We start from the raw sequence: 23,592 nt of genomic DNA on the forward strand, positions 1-23,592 counted from the left end.
TTTTAGTAATTGATTCCAGTGTTCCATGATCTTTCCATACATTAATAAAACATGGATGCAAAAAATTACAACATTTATTCCAGAAACATTAAAACCAATAGGTCAATCAGTCCTTCGAGAATGCTCAGCCATTCAATAAGATCATGGCTGATCCAATGCTGGAGTTAACACCACTTTCCTGCTTTCCACCCATACCCCTTGTAGTTCAATGATCTGCCAATTTCAGTCTTGTATATATTCAGTGACTCCACCTCCACAGCACTCTGGGCTAGGAATTCTGAAGGGGATGGTCTTCTGAGATAAGAAATTCCTCCTCAGCTCCTTCTTAAATGGGTGACACTTTCTTCTGAAACCATGTCCTTCAGTTCCAGCTATCCCGATTAGGACAAACATCCTCTCAGCAGTCAATCTCCCTCTGAATCTTATATGTTTCAATAAGATCTCATCTCATTCTTCTATACTCCTCTGTACATTAATCTCAGCCTCTCTTCATATGTCATCCCATTCATCCCAGGAATCCACCAATTGATCCTTCTCTGTACTGCCTCTGATGCAAGTAGATGCTTCCTTAATTGCAGAGAGTAAAGCTGTATGCAGCGCTCCAGGTGAGGTCTCACAAGAACCTTGTTACATTGCATCAAAGCTTCCCTACTTTCACACTTCATACTCGCTGCAATAAAAGCCACAATTCATTAGTCTTCTTAATTATGATCTGTACCCGCATACTGAATGTTTGTGTTTCTTGCACTAGGACTGCCAAGATCCTTTTCTATTGCAATATCTTGTGGTTTTAAAAACAAACTACAAGAAGAACTTGATGGGTCAAACAGCTTCTGCGGAGGCAAAGGATGGTTGACGGTTGGGCCATGAAATGTTGACCATTCCTTTCCCTCCACAGATGCTGCTTAACCCACTGGGAACCTCCAGCAGTTTGTTTCCTTTGCTCTGGATTCCAACATCTTCAGCCTTGTGTCTCAATTTTGTTGTTTCCCTCCATTTAAATAATAATTTTATTTTTCACTATTCCTTCCGAAGTGGATAAACTCATATTTTCCCACGTCATACTCTGTCAACTTCTTGCTCGCTCATTCAGCCAAACTACATCCCATTTCAAGCTCGTTGTGTCTTTCTCACAACTTGCTCATCCACAGATCATTGTCTCATCAGCAAATGTGATGTACTGCCCTCAGTTCCTTCATCAAAGCCACTAATAGAGATTGTAAATAGTTGAGGCCCCAGCGCTGCTCCCTGTGAGCCCATGCTAGTTATGATTGCTGACCCAGAACTGACCCGTTTATTCTCATCGTTTTCTGTGAGTTAGCCACTCCCCTATCCATGCCAATTTATTAGTCCCAACCCATTGCACTTACCCTGTGCAGTAATCTTTCATGTGGCTACTTACAGAATGGCTTCTATAAATCCAAATTTATTACATCTACTAGATCTCCTTTATCCACCCTGTTTGTTACATCCTCAAAGGACTCCAGAAAATATTAATTTTAATTTTTTAAATTTTATTTACAGCGTGGTAACAGGCCCTTCCGGCCCAACGAGTCCGCGCCACCCATTTTTTTAGACCCAAATTAACCTACCCGTACGTCTTTGGAATGTGGGAGGAAACCGGAGCACCCGGAGGAAACCCACGCAGACACGGGGAGAACGTACAATCTCCTTACAGATAGCGACGGGAATCGAACCCCGATCACTGGCGCTGTAATAGCGTCACGCTAACCGCTACGCTACCGTGCCTATAGGTGTAACATCCTTGTGAATCTTTTCTGCACCTTTTCCAGCTCAATGGGTGACCAGAAATGCTCACAAAATAATGGATTTCAGTATTGTCCCAATGGCAGATATTAGGCTGACAAGCCTTTAATTGACTACTTTTTGACTCTCTCTTTTGTCGAATGGCGGTGTTACAGTGTGTGTGTGTGTGTGTGTGTGTGTGTGTGTGTGTGTGTGTTTGAGAGAGAGAGGTCTGAAAACCATGATTCAAGAAGCTTAAAGAAAGAAAATAAAATCAACACATGCAAATAGACTTTAAAAATTGAGGATTAATTGGAAAAGCAAAGGGGTGTTTTCATCTGGATGCTGTACCTGATATTTCAAGTAATGTTTTACCTCAAACCCTGAACAAAATGACCAATATTTGCACTTTGTGGCACCTAATCCCATCCTTTCGGTGGAGAACACCCGAATCACAGGGAAGTCAAAGGTTCTGTATCCTTCTGACTCAGAGACTCCAATACAGCTTTGGTAACTATATCCAAAAAGAACCCTAGCAGAGTTGTCAGACACGATTTCCTCAAAACATCAACATCACGTTCACTGTTTGAAGGATGATTTTCTAAATGTCCCACTATTGCTTCCTTAATAATGGATTCAGTATATTCCCAATAGCAGAGGTTCCTGTGGTATAGATTCCTTCTTTCTGACTTCCAATTATTCGGGCAGATCAGCAGCTCCCCAGGACTGTGTCAATGTTTGAAACAAGACCCCGGGAGTGATTAGTCATGCGGGGAGTGGGCTCTTCCCTCTCAAGCACGTTAAAGTTATTTTAAAGAGCCGGCACTGCCTATTTATCTCCTTAAAGCGGCGGTGTTATTCACAGTCCGGGGCTGCTGCTCCTTCACTTTGAGGTGGAGTCCTTTATGTGCGGCCATGCACAACTCCCAGCAACGTGGAAGTAAACTCAGCCGCAAGAAGTAGTCGCTGCGGGACTGCCGCCAGTGAGTGAAAAATGCCATCAGGTGGTATCTGTCACATCTGCTTGGCGAAATTGGACCTCAAATTTTGTCTCTCCCGCGGCAGCTCAGTTTATTGTTGATCTTCTAACCTTCGGGGAGGGAGGGAGGGAAGGGGGTGCCTTCAGCCGAGATCATCACTCATCACACCAGCAGCTCGGGAGCAGAGAGAAGATGGGAATTAAACTGTTTTCCTTCGCTGTGGCCAGCGTACTGCTAGGATACTATGTGTATCTCCCTCTCCCGGAGACGCTGAACGAGAGATGGAAACTGATGGTGGTGGATACCTGCTTTCGAAGTTTGGAAAACCTGGTAAGTTTTCTAAAGGACCCTCGTATACAATGCAGCATGCTTGCCTGATTTTACTTGCATTTTCTTAGCGACTGGTTTATCCTCGCCTAGAGATTCTTATAGGGCTGCTGGTGACCCCTCGCATCCACCACTCCCCCGAGCCGTTTTGGACAATTGCGTATAAAAACAAGACATTAATCTTGGGATGTAACTTTGGAACTGGCAATCGCGCGTTGAGACCGATTGGGGGAAATTCCTGAACTTCCGAAGGGTTTTTAAGCACAGGGATGAAATATTCTGAGTTGTATTTTTAAACTTAACTCCAGAACCTGGCACGCCAGGGGAGGTTAATCTCCATGGTTTACCATCTGCTTCACTTCCTATTTGTCCTGCACCTGAGAATTTGCCCTCCATATGTTTCCCCGTTCTCTGAACAGAACGACACTACCCCAAGTGTTCCACTTTATAAATTTACAGGATTTTTGTTTACATTATTCTTCAGGATCTGGATGGAAATGCTTGGATTTATTACCCATCCTTAATTAGAACATAGAACAGTACAGCACAGGAACAGGCCCTTTAGCCCACAACGTTGTGCCGAACTAATTAAACTAGGAATTAAACGCCTAACTAAACTATTCCCTTTTGCCTACACAATGTCCATATCCCTCCATTCTCTGCATATTCAGAGCCTTTTAAATGCCTCTATTGTATTTGTCTGCACTACCACCCCTAGTAGTGCATTCCAGACATCCACCACTCTCTGTGTAAATGGAAAAACTTGCCCCGCACATCTCCTTTAAACTTAATCTCGCCTTAAATACATGCCCTCTAGTATTACACATTTTGAACCCTGGGAAAAGATGCCACCTGTCTCCTCTATCTATTGCCTCTCATAATCTTATAAACTATTAGGTTTCCCCACAGCTTCCACTGCTCCAGAGAAAATAACCCAAGATCAATTGCCTTTGGAAAAAAGTGGTGGTGAGCTGCCTTCTTGAGCTGCAATCCTTTTCATAAAGGCCCTCCCAGAGATGGGACCATATAGTTCCAAGTCAGGATTGTGACTTAGAGGGGAACCTTCAGGTGGTGGTGTTGCCATTGTATCTGCTGCCCTGTCCACCTGTTGGTGGTGGAGGTCATGGGTTTGGGAAGTGCCGTAGGAGGAACTTGTGCAAGTAATTGCAGTGCCTCTTGTAGGAGCACTTATTAAGCGGATTGCTTTGTTCTGGATGACGTCAGACTTCTGGAGGGTTGTTGGAGCTGTACTCATCCAGACAAGTGGAGAGCATTGCATCACCCTCCTGACTTGTGCTTTGTAGATGGGCGGAGATGCTTTGGGTGTTGGGAGGGGAGTCACTCGCCACTCAGCCAGACTCTTACCCACTCTTGTAGCCATTGTATTTATGTGGCTGATCCAGTTGAGATTCTGGTCACTGGTGACCCACGAGGATGTTGATGGTGCGGGAAATCGGTGATGGTAACACAATTGAATGTTAAGGGTAGGTCTCTAGACTCTCAGATATTGCCCTTGTTTGTGGCATGCTTACCTCTTAATGCCTGTGCCTGAAATATTATCCAGACTTTGCTATACTCAGGCATGGGCTGCTGATCTGCTGAAGAGTTGCAAATGCCATTGAATATGGTGTAGTAGTCAGCAATCATTAAGACTTCTGACATGATGAAAGGAAGTTTGTTGGGGCAAGGACATTGCCCTAAGGAGCCCTCATGATGATGATCTGGGATGGAGATAATTGACCTCCAACAACTACAGACATTTTCCTTCATCTGAGATATGACTCCAACCATTGGAGTGTTTTCCCCATGATGCCCATTGATTTGTTCTATCAGAGCACCTCTGATGAAATAAATGCTGCCTTGATGTCAAGGGCAGTTACTCTTGCATCGCCTTTGGAATGTGGAGTGAATCAAATTGGCTGCACATTGAAAGGAAAATGAGATGAATCATTTACTTGGCACTTCTGGCTGAACACAATTTTATTAAGTTTTATATAATATTTGTAAATGTATGTGTACAGGTATGATTGGAAATGGATAAGGTATCTTTATCAGTCGCATGTACATCGAAACACACAGTGAAATGCATCTTTTGCGTAGCGTGTTCTGGGGGCAGCCCGCAAGTGTCGCCACGCTTCTGGCACCAACGTAGCACGCCCACAACTTCCCAACCCGTACATCTTTGGAATGTGGGAGGAAACCAGAGGAAACCCACGCAGTCACAGGGACAACGTACAAACTCCTTTACAGACAGTGGCCGGAATTGAACTGGGGTCGCTGGTGCTGTAATACTATTCCCCTGTCTTAGACAAGTGTTAGCAGGTTAATTTCAAATGGGTTAACTGCTTGGTTAATAACAGTCATAGACAATTAGTGAAGTGAGGCCAGAGCTGATCACTTCACCTTTCTAGCCAGTTCCACCTTGAGCTGCTTTTTGACCCAATTCCATACACTTGCCTTTTCTCCATTTGTTTTACTTTCTTTAGTTGTCACAGATCTATCAATTTCAGTTTAAAATTAACAACTGACCTACTATCAGTCTCCTTTTTTATGGAAGAGGGTTGCAAAGTTTTAATCACCTTGTGTGTGAGGAGTCTTCCCATTGCTGAAGCCTGGCTCAAGTATCAGACACCACCCACTGGTCTTGCACTCCTCAGTCAATGAAAATATTATAATTCCATCGTTCCTACCAGTTCCCCTTAACATATGAGAAACTTCAATCAAATCACTGCTTAGCCTACTAAATTCCACAGATTAAAATCCTGCTTTGCTTAATCTTACCTAATTTAATCATTGCTATCCAGATACCATTCTGTTGAAGGAGAATACTCCCTGCTTTGTGAATCATGGTTATCAATTGTATCTTTCCCAATATATGTTGTCCAGAACTGTTCAGTGGTCTAACCAGAGTTTTGGAGCATAAGTTCTACTCCTTTGCATGCTAGATCCCAGACACAATAGCCAGCATTCCATTAGCCTTTTTGAATTATTTTCTGTCCCCCTCTGTCATCGTCATGAACTATGTACATGGTGCCCCAAGTCACCTTCCCCCTCTACTGCCCTCTGGCTTTCCATCATTTAAAGAAAAGTACTGTATTCCTTTCTTACAACCATTGGGGAGGAGGTACAGGAGCCTGAAGACCCACACTCAATGATTCGGGAACAGCTTCTTTCCCTCCACCGTCAGATTTCTGTGCAATCCATGAATCACTACTTTGTTATTCTTTTGTTTTTATAGAACATAGAACATAGAAAAACTACAGCACAATTCAGGCCCTTTGGCCCACAAAGCTGTGCCGAACATGTCCCTACCCTAATTACTAGGCTTACCCATAGCCCTCCATTTTACTCAGCTCCATGTACCTATCTAACAGTCTCTTGAAAGACCCTATCGTATCCGCCTCCACCACCGTTTCCGGCAGCCCATTCCACGCACTCGCCACTCTCTGAGTAAAAAAACTTACCTCTGACATCTCCTCTATATCTACTCCCCAGCACCTTAAACCTATGTCCTCTTGTAGCCACCATTTCAGCCCTGAGGAAAAGCCTCTGACTATCCACCCGATCAATACCTCTCATCACCTTATACACCTCTATCAGGTCCCCCCTCATCCTCCGTCTCTCCAAGGAGAAAAGGCCAAGTTCCCTCAACCTGCTTTTATAAGGCATGCTCTGCATTCCAGGCAGCATCCTTGTAAATCTCCTCTGCACCCGCTCTATGGCTTCCACATCTTTCCTGTAGTGAGACGACCAGAACTGAGCACAGTACTCCAAGTGGGGTCTGACTAGGGACCTATATAGCTGCAACAATACCTCTCGGCTCCTAAATTCAATTCCCCGATTGATGAAGGACAATACACCATATGCCTTCTTAACCACAGAGTCAACCTGCGCAGCCGCTTTGAGAGTCCTATGGACTCGGACCCCAAGATCCGTCTGATCTTCCACACTGCTAGGAGTCCTACCATTAATACTATATTCCGCCAACATATTTGACCTACCAAAATGAACCACTTCACGCTTATCTGGGTTGAACTGCATCTGCCAACTTCTCAGCCCAACTCTGCATCCTATCTATGTCCCTCTGTAGCCTCTGACAGCCCTCCAAACTATCCACAACACCGCCAACCTTCGTGTCATCCACAAATTTACTAACCCACCCCTCCACTTCCTCATCCAGGTCGTTTATAAAAATCACAAATAGTAAGGGTCCCAGTACAGATCCCTGAGGTACACCACTGGTCACCGACCTCCACTCAGGATACGACCCTTCAACAACCACTCTTTGCCTTCTGTGGGCCAGCCAGTTCTGGATCCACACTGCAATGTCCCCTTGGATCCCATGTCTCCTCACCTTCTCCATAAGCCTCGCATGGAGTACCTTATCAAATGCCTTGATGAAGTCCATATACACTACATCTACTGCTCTCCCTTCATTGATGCGCTTAGTCACATCCTCAAAAAATTCAGTCAGGCTCGTAAGACAGGACCTGCCCTTGACAAAGCCATGCTGACTATTCCTAATCATATTATACCTCTCCAAATGTTCATAAATCCTGCCTCTCAGGATCTTCTCCATCAGCTTACCAACCACTGAAGTAAGACTCACCAGTCTATAATTCCCTGGGCTATCTCTACTCCCCTTCTTGAATAAGGGAACAACATCCGCAACCCTCCAATCTTCCGGAACCTCTCCCGTCTCCATCGATGATGCAAAGATCATCGTCAGAGGTTCTGCAATCTCCTCCCTCGCCTCCCACAGCAACCTGGGGTACATCTCATCTGGTCCCAGTGACTTATCTAACTTGATGCTTTCCAAAAGTTTCAGCACCTCCTCTTTCCTAATATATACATGCTCAAGCTTTTCAGGCCACTGCAAGTCCCCACTACAATCCCCCAGATCTTTTTCCGTAGTGAATACTGACGTAAAGTATTCATTAAGTACCTCCGCTATTTCTTCCAGATCTATACACACTTTCCCACTGCTGCACTCGATAGGCCCCATCCTGATTTTCCCTCCTATATATTGGGCTTCCCATTTTCCTATCTTCAGTCCTGAAGAAGGGTCCTGACCCAAAACGTTGACTGTCTTTTTCTCCACGGCTGTTGCCTGGCCTGCTGAGTTCCTCCAGCATCTTGTTGTTTTTTCATCAGTGATAATAAACCTGATTCTGATGAAGTGTTGTCAGGTAGGGATTTGATGCACTATTTATTTTCGTAATTCACAGATTTTTATGTCTTTGCACTGTACCGCTGCCACAAAACAACAAATTTCACGCAGTGTCAGTGATAATAAATCTGATTCTGATATTCCATGCATTTGTCTAAATTGACATCTATTTCCTATATTTTACTTAGTTGTCTAATATTTTAATATTTCTTGAGCCTATCCATACTGCTAAAAATGCTGCCTGCCCCAGAGTCAAACTCAGCTGTGCTTATCCAGAATTAAACCAGCAAATGCTGGAAGTACTCAGCAGGTCAGGCAGCATCTGCAGAGTTGTCTCTAACAGAACCAATAGTTGGTGCCCCAACACAGATCTTTGCTGGACACTGCCAGTCACACCCTACTGATTGAAGGACCTGCCAACAATCTCTGTTTTCTTTTTCCTGTCTTTTAGATAATTTCCCAACCAGTTCAATAATTTTTTCAGTTAAACAGCTTTTAAGAGATTTTATTCCACATGGTTTCTGCATCACCAAGTCTAAACCAGAAATCCCTGCCTGACAACACTTCATCAGAATCAGGTTTATTATCACTGATGAAAAGACAACAAGATGCTGCAGGAACTCAGCAGGCCAGGCAGCATCCGTGGAGAAAAGCAGGCGGTCAACATTTTGGGTCAGGACCCTTCTTCAGGACTGAAGATAGGAAAAGGGGAAGCCCAATATATAGGAGGGAAAATCAGAGCAGTGATAGGTGGACAAAAGAGGGGAGGTGGGGTGGGCACAAGGTGGTGATAGGTAGATGCAGGTAAGAGATAGTGATAGTCAGGTGCGGGGGAGGAGGGGAGAGCAGATCCACCAGGGGATGGGTCAAACGTATGGAGGCAGGTGCCCCATGGGGGGGGGGGGGGGGGGGAGAAAAAAGAAAGAGGAAAGGGAAGAAAAGGTATGGTGGGGGGGCAGGGTTTAGTTTACTTAAAGTGGGAGAATTGGAGAATTCAATGTTCACATCATTAGGCTTGACTCTCGGACACTTCCTCCGACTTACCCCTGAACCATGACGCCACTGAGGATCCCCAGGACAGTATCTCCCCAGCATCTGCAGTCCTTTGTTTCTCTATTATTATCACTGACGTATGTCATGAAATTTGTTGTTTTGTGGCAGCAGTACAGTGCAAGACATAAAATTATAAGTTACAAAAATAAATAAATAGTTCAAAAGAGGAATAATGAGGTAGTGTTCATGCATTCGTGGACCATTCAGAAATCTGATGGCAGAGGGGAAGAAGCCTTCTTGAGGCACTGCCTCTTGAAGATGTCCTTGATGGTGGGGAGGGTTGTGCCTGTGATGGAGCTGGCTGAGTCTACGACCCTCTGCAGTCTCTTCCAATCCTGTGCATTGGAGACTCCATACCAGGCGGTGATGCAACCAGTCAGAATGCTCTCTGCCATACATCCATAGAAATTTGCAAGTGTCTATAGATGTATGGCAGAGAGCGTTCTGACTGGTTGCATCACAGCCTGGTATGGAGTCTCCAATGCACAGGTGACATATCGTATGGTGACACATTTCGTGACTCTGATTACAGTGGTTAATGAAGGTGGCTCATCATCAACAGTCAAGAGAAGGTGCAATCAATGCTGACTTTGCCAGCAATTTACATATCCCCTATGAAAGATAGATATACAATTAACTAACATCCATAAATATTATTCTCTCCACCAGTTTCGTTAGGTTTTCAAAGTTATTCAGTTAGTACCTGCAAATGATAATAAAACAAAATGAAAGGTAACACTCCAAACAACTAAAGAATGTCAGTCAGTCCGTGCTTTATTTTAGATTAGTAATCTCATAGTCAAAGATGCTGATTAAAAGTTCTTTGGTTTCCCATTCCCTCAATTCTTAAATAGCAGGGTGTCATGTACAACTTTCCAAACTAAAAAATAGTTTGGAGAAAGTTGAAAGGTTAAGATGTGGACATCTGCTAAATTCTGACAACTTCCATTGATTCCCTGGGATGGAACACATTTGCTCTTGAAAGCTTGGCACTTTTACTCCAACGTATTCTTTGATGTGGGCTTGCAATAGTCTGAGTGTCTCTCCTCTATTTACTATTAATCTCTTTTGGGTATCTGGCATGCTTCCTCAACTGACAGATAGAAATTGTTACAGGTGTTTGCTATTTTCAGGATGCCTTGGGAATTAAACACTGGTCTACAAATATCCGGAGATGATTCTTAGGCTAGATGTTCCGCAAGCTTGAACAGAAGAACATAATAAATAAGAGGAGGAGGAAGAAGACATTTAACCCGTCGAGCCTGCCCTGCTATTCAATGTTCAGCCTTAACTCCATTTTCCTTTGTGATCTTCACAACCCCTGATTCCCTTGTAGACCATAAGTTTATTTTATCTTTGGATATATTTGATGACTCAGCATGCATTGCTTTGTGTACAAGTGAGTTTGGCATGTAAATTAGTTTATTATTGTCACGTACCTAGGTACAGTGAAAAGCTTTTTTTTGCATGCCATCTGTACAGATTTCACCACAACAGTACATTGAGGTAGTACATGGGAACACAATAATAGAATGCAGAATAAAGTGTTACAGTTACAGAGAAAGTGCAGTGCAGGCAGACAATAAGGTGCAAGATCATAATGAGGTATATTATGAGTTCAGGAGTCGATCTTAGCGTACAAGAGGTCCATTCAATAGTCTTATAACAGCGGATAGAAGTTGTCCTTCAGCCTGATGGTATGTGCTTTCAGGCTTTTGTATCTTCTGCCTGATGGGAGAGGGGAGAAGAGAGGGGGTGGGTCGGGTCTTTGATTATGCTGACTGCTTAACCAAGGCAGTGAGAGGTATAGACAGAGTCCATGATGTGCTGGGCTGTATCCACAACTCTCTGCAATTTCTTGCGGTCCCAGGCAGAGCAGTCGCCATACCAAGCCATGATGTATCTAGATAGGATGCTTTCTATGGTGCATTGATAAAATTTGGTGAATGTCAAAGGGGACATGCCAAATTTCTTTAGCCTCCTGAGGAAATAGAGTTGATGGTAAGCATTCTTGGCCATGGTGTCTACATGGTTGGACCAAGATGTGCTATTGGTGATGTTCGCGCGGAGGAACTTGAAGCTCTCAACCCTCTCGACCTCGGCACCATTGATGTAGACAGGTGCATGTACACCACCCCCTTTCCTGAAGTCAATGACCAGCTCTTTTGTTTTGCTGACATTGAGAGAGAGGTTGTTGTCATGACACCATGTCACTAAGCTCTCTATCTCCTTCTTGTACTCCGACTCATTGTCATTTGAGATGTGGCCCACTGCGGTGGTGTCATCTGCAAACTTGTAGATAGAGTTAGAGCAAAATCTGGCCATGCAGTCATGAGTAGGGAGTACACATAGGGAGTAGAGTAGGGGGCTGAGGACACAGCCTTGTGGGGTACTAGTGTTGAGAATAATTGTGCTGGAGGTATTGCTGCCTCTCCTCACTAAATACGGTCTGTTGGTCAGAAAGTCAAGGATCCAGTTGCAGAGGAAGTTGTTGAGTCCCAGGTCTCGGAGTTTGGTGATGAGTTTGCTTGGAATTATAGTATTGAAGGTGGAGCTGTAGTCAATAAACAATAGTCTAACGTTAGTGAATTTACTGTCCAGATGGTCCAGAGACGAGTGTAGGGCTAGGGAGATAGCGTCCACTGTAGACCTGTTTCGGCGATAGGTGAATTGCTGTGGGTTGAGGTTTTCCGGGAGGCTGAAATTGATGCGTGCCGTGACCAGCCTCTCTAAGCACTTCAGGATAGTGGATGTCAGAGCCACTGGTCGGTAGTCATTAAGGCACATTACCTTGTTTTTCTTAGGTACTGGGATGATAGTGATCTTCTTAAAACAGGTGGGAACCTGAGATTGAAGCAGGGAGAGGTTAAATATGTCTGCAAGTACCCCCACCAGCTGACCTGCACAATATCAGAGGACACGGCCAGGGACACCAGGTGCTTTCCGATGGTGACCATGAGTTCAGGTGCATTGGAGACTGTCAGGGTGTGAGGTAACAAATCAATCCCCTTCTGTTCAACACGTGCATAGAATGCGTTAAGCTCATCGGGAAGGGATGCGCTGTTGTCAGCAATACTGCCCGACTTTGTTTTGTAGCCCGTTATAGCATGTAAGCCCTGCCGCAACTGATGGCTGGTCTGGGACTTGATTTTGAACCGGTACTGTCTCTTGGCATTTCTGATAGCTCTACGGAGGTCGTATCTCGATCTCTTGGTGAGGTCAGGGTCACCTGATTTGAATGCTGCAGTCCTAGATTTCTTCAGTGGGGAGTGGATCTCCTGGTTCATCCATGGTTTCCAGTTTGGGAACACCTGGAATTTCCTCTTTGGGACACAGTCCTCAACGCGCTTGCTGATAAAGTCTGTGATGATGGTGACATACTCATCTAAGCTGGTAGCTGAGTCTGTACATGGACTAGTCTACTGACTCAAAGCAGTCGTGTAGAAGCTCATCTGATTCCTCAGACCAGCACGGTATGACTTTCTGTATTGGATCCTTCCGTTTCAGCTTCTGTTTGTATGCAGGGAGAAGGAGCACAGCCTGGTGGTCTGACTGTGAGGTTCCCATCCATTTTAAGAATACCACCATCATCCCTGTACCTAAGAAAAACAAGGTAACGTGCCTATGACTATCACCTGGTGGCTCTGACATCCACCATCATGAAGTGCTTTGAGAGGCTGGTCATGGCATGCAAAGTGAGGGTTGGGGGTGACTTGGAAGACAGCTTTGGTTTTATAGCAATGGTCAAGGGTGTTTGGGCCCTCAGTCAGACAGACATGCTAGTAGTACTTTGATACACTCTTGAGGTTGGCCTGGTTGAAGTCACCTGCAATAATGAAGAGGGCCTCAGGGTATCCTGTTTCAAGACTGTTGACCACAGCGTATAGTGCATTGAGTGCAGGCTTCATGTCCATATGGTTCATGTACAGGCAGTAGAGATTTAGTTTACTTCAACATTGTGTTCAGTACAGACATTTTGGGCCAAAGAGCCTGTTCTATGTTTTATTTGCTGCTTCCCTTGGAAAAAGACTTTCACATTCTCAAAAACCAGAGTTAATGGGTATCACAGTGGCTCGTCCCAGTAACTCTGCAATTTATTTTCCCTTTTCAATACTTATTAAACCTTTTCATGCAGCACAGTCAAATGAGTTTTTATTGGCTGCAAAGTACTTTAGAATGACCTAAAGTTTTAACCCAGCATTAATAGGAACACAAGGCCTTTCCTCATGTTATTATGTAGCCAAAATCAGCAGTTGATATGTATATAGAAAGAGCGGAGAGGGAAGTGGCTGGTTAATCTGCTGTTGATGTTGATCGAGGGAGGTGTCGTCAAAGGTTACGCACTCCAGGCACTGGAGTGAGGTTTGAACCTACAGCCTTCTATCTCAGAAGGCAAGCAAAGTACTGCTGAGCACTATAAAATGCTGCCAAAGTCAAGTTTGGAGCAAATCCAATACTACAGTGTTGTGCTACTCACACTATTTTCAAGGCTCTACCCTCCTATTTAAGCACATTTTGCCTTGTCCTGTTTATTGAGTTCTAAAAGGCAGCAGCATTTCAGAATCGGGTTCATTATCACTGACATACGTTGTGAAATTTGTTGCTTTGTGACAGTGCAAGACATTAAAAAATTTACTATAAGTTACAAAAATAAATAGTGCAAAACAGGAATAATGAGGTGATGTTCATGGGTTCATGAACCATCCAGAAATCTGATGGTGGAGGGGAAGAAGCTGTTCCTAAAACAATGAGTGTGGGTCTTCAGGCTCCTGTACCTCCTCACTGATGGTAGTAATGAGAAGAGGGCATGCCCCGGATAGTGAAGGTCCTTAATGACGGATGCTGTTGCCTTGAGGCACCACCTCATGTCCTCAATAGTGGCGAGGGTTGTGCCCGTGATGGAGCTGGCTGAGTCTACAGTCCTCTGCAGCCTCTTTTGATCCTGCACATTGGAGCCTCCATAGCAGGCAGTGATGCAACCAGTCAGAATGCTCTCCACTGTACATCTCTAGAAATTTGCAAGAGTCTTTGGTGACAGACCAAATCTCCTCAAACTCCGAATGAAGTAGAGCCACTGGCGTGCCGCCTTCTTGATTTCCAAGGTTGGGAAATAGCTACAAGATCAACAACAAATTGCTTCCAGTTTTACTGTACCTTTCACATTACAAGGGTTACGGTTGTGTAATAGAACCATAGAACCATACAGCACAAAACAGGCCCTTCAGCCCACCAGTTAGCCTGCGGTGTCAGAAGTATAATACTCTGCTCTTGAACTCCTGCAAAAAAAATCAAATCTTTGATAAATAAAGGACTTTAAACATGTTTAAAATAGCCCAACGATCATAATTGGTCAAAATATGACATCAAGGCACATAAAGCGATAATGCGACAGGTGAGGCAGGTTCCAGAAAACTTTGAGCGGAGGGGTTCAGGAATGAATGGCAAGGCTTGGATGCCAGGGGAGGCACAAGAATCCAGAACTGAAGGATTGCAACAATCTCGGAGGGGTGGACGAGATTATGGAGAAAGGGAGGAGATTGGCAATGTAGGGACTTGAGCAGAGGTCAGTGACATCCAGTGAGCTCGGGTGGTGGGTAGCAGGACAATGCAAGTACATGCAACAGAGCATTGGTGCCTCTGAAGTTTATGCAGGGCGGAAAGTTGGAGCCTAGAACAGAGAGTGTAGGAATGGCTTATTTTTTGGGTAAAGAGAAAAATGGATCAGATTAAATATCCAGTTTAGTTTGAGCTGTGCAAATTGATCCTGCGGTTACACACAGCGCTTTGAATTGGGCAGAAACCATCAACTTTACTAACTGAGATGCATCATAACTTATTGACCAAATGAGACTTCTTGTTTCATTGAACCAAAGGTAGACAAGCCAAGAGTTTCTTCACTGTCATAATTATTAGTGGATTCAGGGTAAACCAAAAACACGGTACACTAGTTGGAGTTGTCAGGTTAGCTGTGAGGTAGTGACTGAGTGGAGCTTTCTCTGAAGAGTGTTTGAGATCTTCAACATTAACTTGCCTGCTGCAGTGTTGCTGTTGCCATTTTGAGGCCAGAGAGTTAGAGCAGGATCCAGCATGGAAACTAGCCCTTTGGCTCATTGAGTCCACATTGACCTTCAGTGCTATATCCCTCTACAGATTACTGGAGAGGACACCAGGGATAAATGTTCTTCTTCAGAATGGTGCTAACCACTGACAAAACAGGGGCTTTGTTCAAACATCTCATCCATCTAACATTGAAAATAGGAGCTTCAGCAGGCCTTTCAGCCTGTTGAGTCTACCCCTTTAATATGATCATAGCTGATACTTTATCTCAATCCCATATAGAACGATAGAACACTACAGCACAGAAAACAGGCTATTTGGCCCTTCTAGTCTGTGCCAAAACTTTATTCCACTAGTCCCATTGACCTGCACCCAGTCCATAACCCTCCAGTCCTCTCCCATCCACATATCTATCCAATTTATTCTTAAAACTTGAGTGGGCCCACATTTACCACGTCAGATGGCAGCTCGTTCCACACTCCCACCGCTCTGAGTGAAGAAGTTCCCCCTAAACCTTTCCCCTTTCACTCTAAAGCCATGTCCTCTCGTACTTATCTCTCCTAATCTAGGTGGAAAGAGCCTACTCACATTTACTCTGTCTATACCCCTCATAATTTTGTGAACCTCTATCAAATCTCCCCTCATTCTTCTACGCTCCAAGGAATAAAGTCCTAACCTGTTCAATCTTTCCCTGTAACTCAACTCCTGAAGACACGGCAACATATCCCCACTCTTTCTCCTGTCTCCCGATACTACACTAGAAAATGAAATAAAGACCAAATCTGCAAATCACACTGAATTCATTTCCCTGCTTTATCCTCTGAATGTGATGTTTGCAGGGTGTATGACCCTTGTGATCCTGTTGTGGTTTCATCCAATGGGAACGTTAGGCTTGACCTGAGGATCTGCAGTAAATGCATACTACTTTCCAGGGCAACATGGAAAATAAAAGTTTTTGAGGAACATTAAGGGCTGCTTTTTTTTCTCATTTTATTTGGTATTGGTTTATTATTGTCACTTGTACTGAGGTATAGTGAAAAGCTTGTCTTACAAACAGGTCAATTCATTACACAGTGCAGTTACATTGAGTCGGTACAGAGTGCATTGATGTAGTACAGGTAAAAACAATAACAGTACAAAGTGTCACAGCTACAGAGAAAGTGCAGTGCAATAAGGGGCAAGGTCACAACAAGGTAGATCGTGAGGTTATAGTCCATTTCATTGTATAAGGGAACTGTTCAATAGTCTTATCACAGTGGTGTAGAAGCTGTCCTTAATTCTGGTGGTACGTGCCTTCAGGGTCCTGTATCTTCTACCCGATGGAAGAGAGGAGAAGAGAGAATGATGTGGGTGGGTGGGGTCTTTGATTATGCTGGCTGCTTCACCAAGACAGTGAGAGGTAAAGTCAGAGACCATGGAGGGGAGGCTGGTGGTAATGCTCTGGGCTGTGTCCACAACTCTCTGTAGTTTCTTGCGGTCCTGGGCAGAGCAGTTACCATACCAAGCCGTGATACATCCAGATAGGATGCTTTCTATGATGCATCTGTAAAAGTTGGTGAGTGTCAAAGGGGACAAAGCAAATTTCCTTAGCCTCCTGATGAAGTAGAGGCACTGGTGAGCTTTCTTCCCCATGGCTTCTACGTGATTTGACCAGGACAGGCTGTTGGTGATGTTCACTCCCAGGAACTTGAAGCTCATTTGAGTAGTCATTACAATATTGGAGATATGGGGAATGATGGTTTGACTGAGAATTAAGAGGCACCTTCAGTTCCTAATGGGTGGATGTCAGATGACCAATGGCAGAAGTGTGGGAGCAAAGTCACTGGAGGGAGGGGCTCATTTGGTGAACCCTTCAAGAGTATATCCAATCAGGGCTGGCAATCTTCAGATGGGCATCTCTGAAGAAGACTGTCTCAGCCAATAAACACCTCTGGATTTGCATCCAGCATGGTTCGTTACCTCCTGAACTCAAATACACAATCAGCAGATGAAGCTTCACTTCATCCCAGGGGATTGGAGGAGAAATGTTCTGTGAACAACACTCACCTATGCAACGAGTACTGATAAATCTAGGTTTGCAGAGAATGGTGGTGGCGGCACATGTAAAATAATCATGTGTTTAGCATAACAGTTGTGCAGGATATCTTTGAAAACATGCCTGAGATTGAGGCTGGTTTACAAATGAGCTCCACATCACTGCCATCAGAAAAGCCAAGCCTGGGCTTTCTACCCTCAGGAGACTTTGCTTCTAAAATCTATGGTCCTTGTAACACTTGCCTGGTTGTGGATCACCTTCCCGGTGTAAGTAGCCACATCAGAGACATCATGATATTGCCTCTTCCTCGGGGGTGCGTCCCTCAACTCAACTCGACAAATGATTCAACCAGTTACTATAGATGCTCTTAGTTGGCTTCTATGAAAGGTAGCTGGATTCCTGAAAATCGGATTTTAGCTTGGGCAGTATTTGATGACATATGGTATCAGGAGAATAGGGAGAGAGCAGTTATTGAGATTAAGTATTAGTCATGACTTGTTTTCAAAGTCTGTCTCCTCTTCCTGTTGGACAACAACAGTATCATAAGTTAATGAGGATTTGGGCTGTGTGAAGGTGAGGCCGTGCCTCCTCCATCTCTGGGCAGTAGGAAGAGTTGAGCACGGAGGAAAAGGCAGAGCAATCCATGGGGCAATGGAAAGCATGGGGCTATTGCAGCTGCTGTTGGTATTGTTTTCCACAGTTACAACAAAATATACAGTATCTTGTTCTTAATACATGGCCTTGTACTGCAAGAGGCAGGATAACATCATGGTTGAGTTGCTGGATGAGTAATCATTTAGACCTGGATGGTGATTGGAATACACAAATTTAAATCTTGCCATGGCAACTGTGGAATTAGATAAGACAGGATATTTATTTATCAGTCACATGTACATCGAAACACATAGTGAAATGTGTCTTTTTGCAATTAACAAATTGGTATAAAAATTATTATTGGTAGTGGTGACTGTAAAGCTACTGAATTATTATAAGATTTCTTTATTAGTCACATGTACATTGAAACACACAATGAAATGCATCTTTTGCGTAGAATATTCTGGGGGCAGCCCACAAGTGTCGCCACGCTTCCAGCGCCAACATGGCACGCCCACAACTTCCTAACCCGTACGTCTTTGGAATGTGGGAGGAAACTGGAGCACCCGGAGGAAACCCACGCAGACATAGGGTGAACGTACAAACTCCTTACAGACAGCGGCCAGAATTGAACCCAGGTCGCTGGCGCTGTAATAGCATTATGCTAACCGCTACAATACTGTGCCTACCCCACAAGGACATTAGTGAATACCCTAATTCAAGGTATTCACTGATGTCCTTGAGGACAGGAAACCAACTGCCCTTCCCAATCCAGTCTCTTTGTGACTTCTGACCCATAGGAATGTGATTGGCATTTCAGTATCCTATGAAATCGCTCATTCATATTAAAGTCACTGCCTGCTCTGGGGGTACCTTTATTGATTCCAGAAGTTGGTCCATCATCAACTTTTCATGGGTAATTAGCGATAAGAAGTAAATGCTGGCTTTATTAATGATGCTTGTACTCTGGAATGAATGAAAGATTTTGTTCAACATTTTGGTTTGGTCATCTGTAATGTATATGGGTTCTCACAAGTAACAAGTCAAACCACTTATCTGAAGATAAACACGAGACACAGAATGTTATAGCACAAAAAGTCATTCAACCCATTATGTCTGTGATGGTTCGACAAAAAAACAATCTGATTAATCCCAACCTATACAGGCCAATGAGCATCTCTGGATTTTCATTTAGCAAAGTTTACTACCTTCTGAACTCGTAGCCTTATGATTTTATACCGTTTAGGATTTTCATCTAATTTCTCTTTATATTACAAGATGCTCTTCAATTTTACCAATTAATTGTCACTTGTCTTTAAGTGATGACTTCTGTGTGATTGATTTGAGATTTGACTTGGATTTTCTTGACACGGCTGCATGGTGTACCCATAAACGGTGACTGAACCCCCTACACACATCAATTATGTAAAAAAAACAAGGCCAAGAACTGTGTAACTGAGTTCCATTAGAGGTAAAGTATGTGTTGTTATTTGCACTGGCTTTGAACCCTAAACCCCAATCAATTGACCATTCGACTGGCAGCAACAGAACCTGCTGCCTCTGAAGATGCTGCTGAATATCAGAGGCTCAGTGTTGCAGCACTTTTTGTTTTTATTTTAGATTTCATAGAACAATACAGCACAGTACAAGCCCTTCCACCTACAATGTTGTGCCGACATTTCCAGTAGTTTTTTTATTTTCAGTTTGACTTAGTGGCGATCTTCCTCAGAATAACTGAGGACATTAAATCAATGTTTCTAAAGCAGGGAGCCACCATATTCCTGTGTGATTAATAATTCATAGTTGGCACACATTTTTGACTTCCAAGGAAAGAGACTGCACTTCCTTTTCTAATGATAACTTTCCAAACAGACTAACCTGAAGAAGGGTCCTGACCCGAAACGTTGACCGCCTGCTTTTCTCCATGGATGCTGCCCGGCCTGCTGAGTTCCTCCAGCATAATCGTGTTTTTCGTCTGGATATTCCAGCATCTGCAGTCCTTTGTTTCTCTAACCTTGATGTAATGTAGTTGGCATTTTGTCTGGTGTCTGTGATGGCCATGAACCCATCCTTTCATCTTATGTTAAATCTGTGTACTGTCATTTTTTCACAGCTCTATTAACCCATTTATTGGTACTTCCAAGTTCAAAATTCACCCCAGACACTAAATCCAAGCTGGTTCCCTATTGTAGAACTGAAGATCAGTGCCCTCTGAGGTGCAGTGTTTGAATGAGATTTAAAAGATCTCAGCACTGATTTGAAAAAGAGCAGTTATGCCTTGGCATATTGATCAATATTTACACCTCACTGAAAAAGATTTTTGGCCATTATCACCTTGAGGTTAATGGGAACTTGCAGTGTTGAAACTGGTGCCTGTGTTTCTTTCTTTACAACTACGTACTGACACTACCTCATCAGCTGTAGATTATTTTGGGCATTATGAAAGGTAAGTGTAAGGTTTGATTATAAGTGTAAGGCTTTTCTTTTATAGCTTTGTGCTTCTTTTAGCATCAGAGAAACATTACAGCACAGAATGAGGCCATTTGGCCCATCAAGTCTGTGTCTGCTCCTGGTTATGCAGTTTCATCAGATATGTTCCTCAAAGCCCAGTGATTTTTGTTTCCTCGAGTACCAATCCATTTCCTACAAGCTGGGAGTTCCAACAACACCTTCCCTTCTGCCCAATACTTTGAATCTGGTAAATTAAGTTGGTTTATCATTATCATATGTACTGAGATACAGTGGAAAAACTTTGTTTTGCATGCGATCCATTTCAGATCAATTCATTACAACAGTGCATTGAGGTAGTACAAGGGAAAACAATAACAGAATGCAGAATAAAGTGTAACAGCTACAGAGAAGGTACAGTGCAGGCAGACGATAAAGTGCAAGGCCGTAATGAGGTAGATTGTGAGATCAAGAGTCCATCTTATCGTATTAGTCTTATAAGAGTGAGATAGAAGCTGTCCTTGAACCTGATGGTACGTGCTTTCAGCATGTATCCGTGTCCTCTAGTCCTCGACTATCCATTAACAGAAATGGAATCTCTCGATTTACCCCATCCATGTCCTTTCCAATCTGTCCCCCTTTATCAAGTCTCCTCTCAGCCTGCTTTGAGAGTTTTTATAAGATTTTTTTATGAGTCACATGTACATCGAAACACAGTGAAATGCATTTTTTGCGTACAGTGTTCTGGGGGCAGCCCGCAAGTGTCGCCACTCTTCCGGCGCCAACATAGCATGACCACAACTTCCTAAGCTATACATCATTGGAATGTGGGAGGAAACCCACACAGACACGGGGAGAACATACAAATTCTGTACAGACAGCGGCCGAAATTGAACCTGAGTCACTGGTGCTGTAATAGTGTTACGCTAACCGCTACGCTACAGTGCTGTGCCAAAAGTTCACCTAAGAGCAATCTAGCCTATGGATTGCATACATGCTGGTGCCTTTTGATAATTAATTATTGAAACTACTAACACCACCCTAAAAATCCAAATGATGATAGTGCATTACAATAAGTTTGTCTCAATTTGCCTTTGGTTAATTTGCTGTTTACGAGAAAACTGTAACTAATTCTTCTCCAACTGGAAACGATTTCTCCTCATTTACTCAAAATAAGGCTTTTTCATGCTAATACGTCTGTGTGTTCACTCCATGCACGACGGAGACACAAGAGACTGTAGATGATGGAATCTGGAGCAACACACAAGATGCTGGAGGAACTCAGCGGGTCAGGCAGCATCTGTGGAGGGAAATGGACAGTCAACATTTCGGGTCGAGACCCTTCATCTAGACTGAGGGTTGGAGGGGAAATAGCCAGTATAAAGAGGTGAGGGGTAAGGATAGAGCAAGAGCTGGCGGGCAATAGGAGAGGAAGGTGGAGCATCATCTATCAGATTCCATCATCTTCAGTCTTTTATCACCTCCACCTATCACCTCCCAGCCTCTGTCACTGCTTCCACTCTCCCCTCCTCCATCTGCCCATCGCCCCTCCTCACCTGGATCCACCTATCACCTGTAGATCTTGCCCCACCCCTTTCCCCCACCTTTTTATACTGGCTATCTCCCCTCCATCTCAGGCCGAATGAAGGGTCTCAACCTGAAACATCGACTGTCCGTTTCCCTCCACAGACGCTGCCTGACCTCCTGAGTTCCTCCAGCGCTCCTGAGTTATCCTTCACTCACTGCATGTTTAAGTACAACCATTAGCCGGAGCATTTGAGCTGTAGAACAGCAATAATGCAATGAGGTCAGTGGTGTAGGCATATTGGAGACACGAGATTCTGCAGATGCTGGAATCTGGAGCAATACACACAAAATTCTGGAGGAACTCAGCAGGTCAGGCAGGACCTATGGAGGGAAATAAACAGTTGATGTTTCATGTTGAGACCCTTCATCTGGACTCACGCCTCCTGATGAAGGGTCTCGACCCCACCAGGGATCTTTTGGGGAGACATCTAGGATACCCTGCTCGGGGGCGAAGGGAGTTTGAGAGGGGTGCGACCAGAAGTGCCCCGCTCAGGGTGAAGAGACTGGCCCTGCAACACCAGCCTGACTCCCTGCAGGAGGGATGCTGGCTGGCCTGCTGAGTTCCTCCGGCACCTTTTGTGTGCGTTGTGTGCATATTGGCAGCACAATGTGCCTACCCTTCATACTTGTAGGAGATGTTAGCTGTACAAATGCTGATGATCTCTGCAAAGAGACATCCATAGTAAGCCAGATGCAAGTCGGGAAACTAAATGTTGCCTAGAGCCATGAGTTTATCACGCAAATTTTGTAGCAAAGGTTATTATTCAGCCAGAAGCATAACAATCATTGCACTCTTGAGAACACTTAGAAACAATGCTCTACTTTGCCAACAGCAAAAGAGTTATTCTCAAGAGTTGCTGTACGCAGGTGGGTTTATTGGTTTATTTATTTTTCTGTCTTTACCTCTCGTTGTCTTGGTGTAGCAGCCAGCATAATCAAAGACCCCACCCATCCTGGACATTCTCTCTTCCATTGGGTAGGAGCCTGAGGGCACATACCACCAGACTTAAGGACAGCTTCTACCCCACTGTGATAAGACTATTGAATGGTTCCCTTATACAATGAGATGGACTCTGACCTCACGATCTACCTTGTTGTGACCTTGCACCTTATTGCACTGCACTTTCTCTGTAGCTGTGACACTTTACTCTTACTGTTTTTACCTGTACTACCTCAATGTACTCTGTACTAACGCAATGTAACTGCACTGTGTAATGAATTGACCTGTACGATTGGTTTGTAAGACAAGTTTTTCACTGTACCTCGGTACAAGTGACAATAATAAACCAATACTAATATTGTCATTTGTACCGAGGTGCAGTGAAAAACTTGTCTTGCATACCGATCATACAGGTCAATTCATTATACACTGCAGTTACATTGACTTAGTACAGAGGGCATTGAGGTAGTACAGGTAAAAACAATAACAGTACAGAGTAAAGTGTCACAGCTGCAGAGGAAGTGCAGTGTAGGTAAACAAAAAGGTGCAAGGTCACAAAAAGGTAGATTGTGAGGTCAAGAGTCCATCTCATCGTATAAGGGAACTGTTCAATAGTCTTATCACAATGCAATGGAAGTTGTCCTTGAGCCTGGTG

General features: G+C 43.9%; 1 protein-coding gene across 1 annotated transcript in view; it reads left to right on the forward strand.

Annotated features, from left to right (window-relative positions):
• Window positions 1–2,881: 2,881 nt before the first annotated feature.
• The window catches only part of aadac (arylacetamide deacetylase), a 70,947-nt gene continuing 50,236 nt past the window's right edge, over window positions 2,882–23,592 (forward strand). The window contains exon 1 of the mRNA XM_052018706.1: window positions 2,882–3,056. Coding sequence (XP_051874666.1) covers window positions 2,919–3,056 — 138 coding nt within the window. The 5' untranslated portion in view covers window positions 2,882–2,918. The remainder of the gene's footprint in view (window positions 3,057–23,592) is intronic.

Source organism: Pristis pectinata, chromosome 6 (assembly GCF_009764475.1).
Source record: "Pristis pectinata isolate sPriPec2 chromosome 6, sPriPec2.1.pri, whole genome shotgun sequence".
NCBI classification, from domain to species: domain Eukaryota; kingdom Metazoa; phylum Chordata; class Chondrichthyes; order Rhinopristiformes; family Pristidae; genus Pristis; species Pristis pectinata.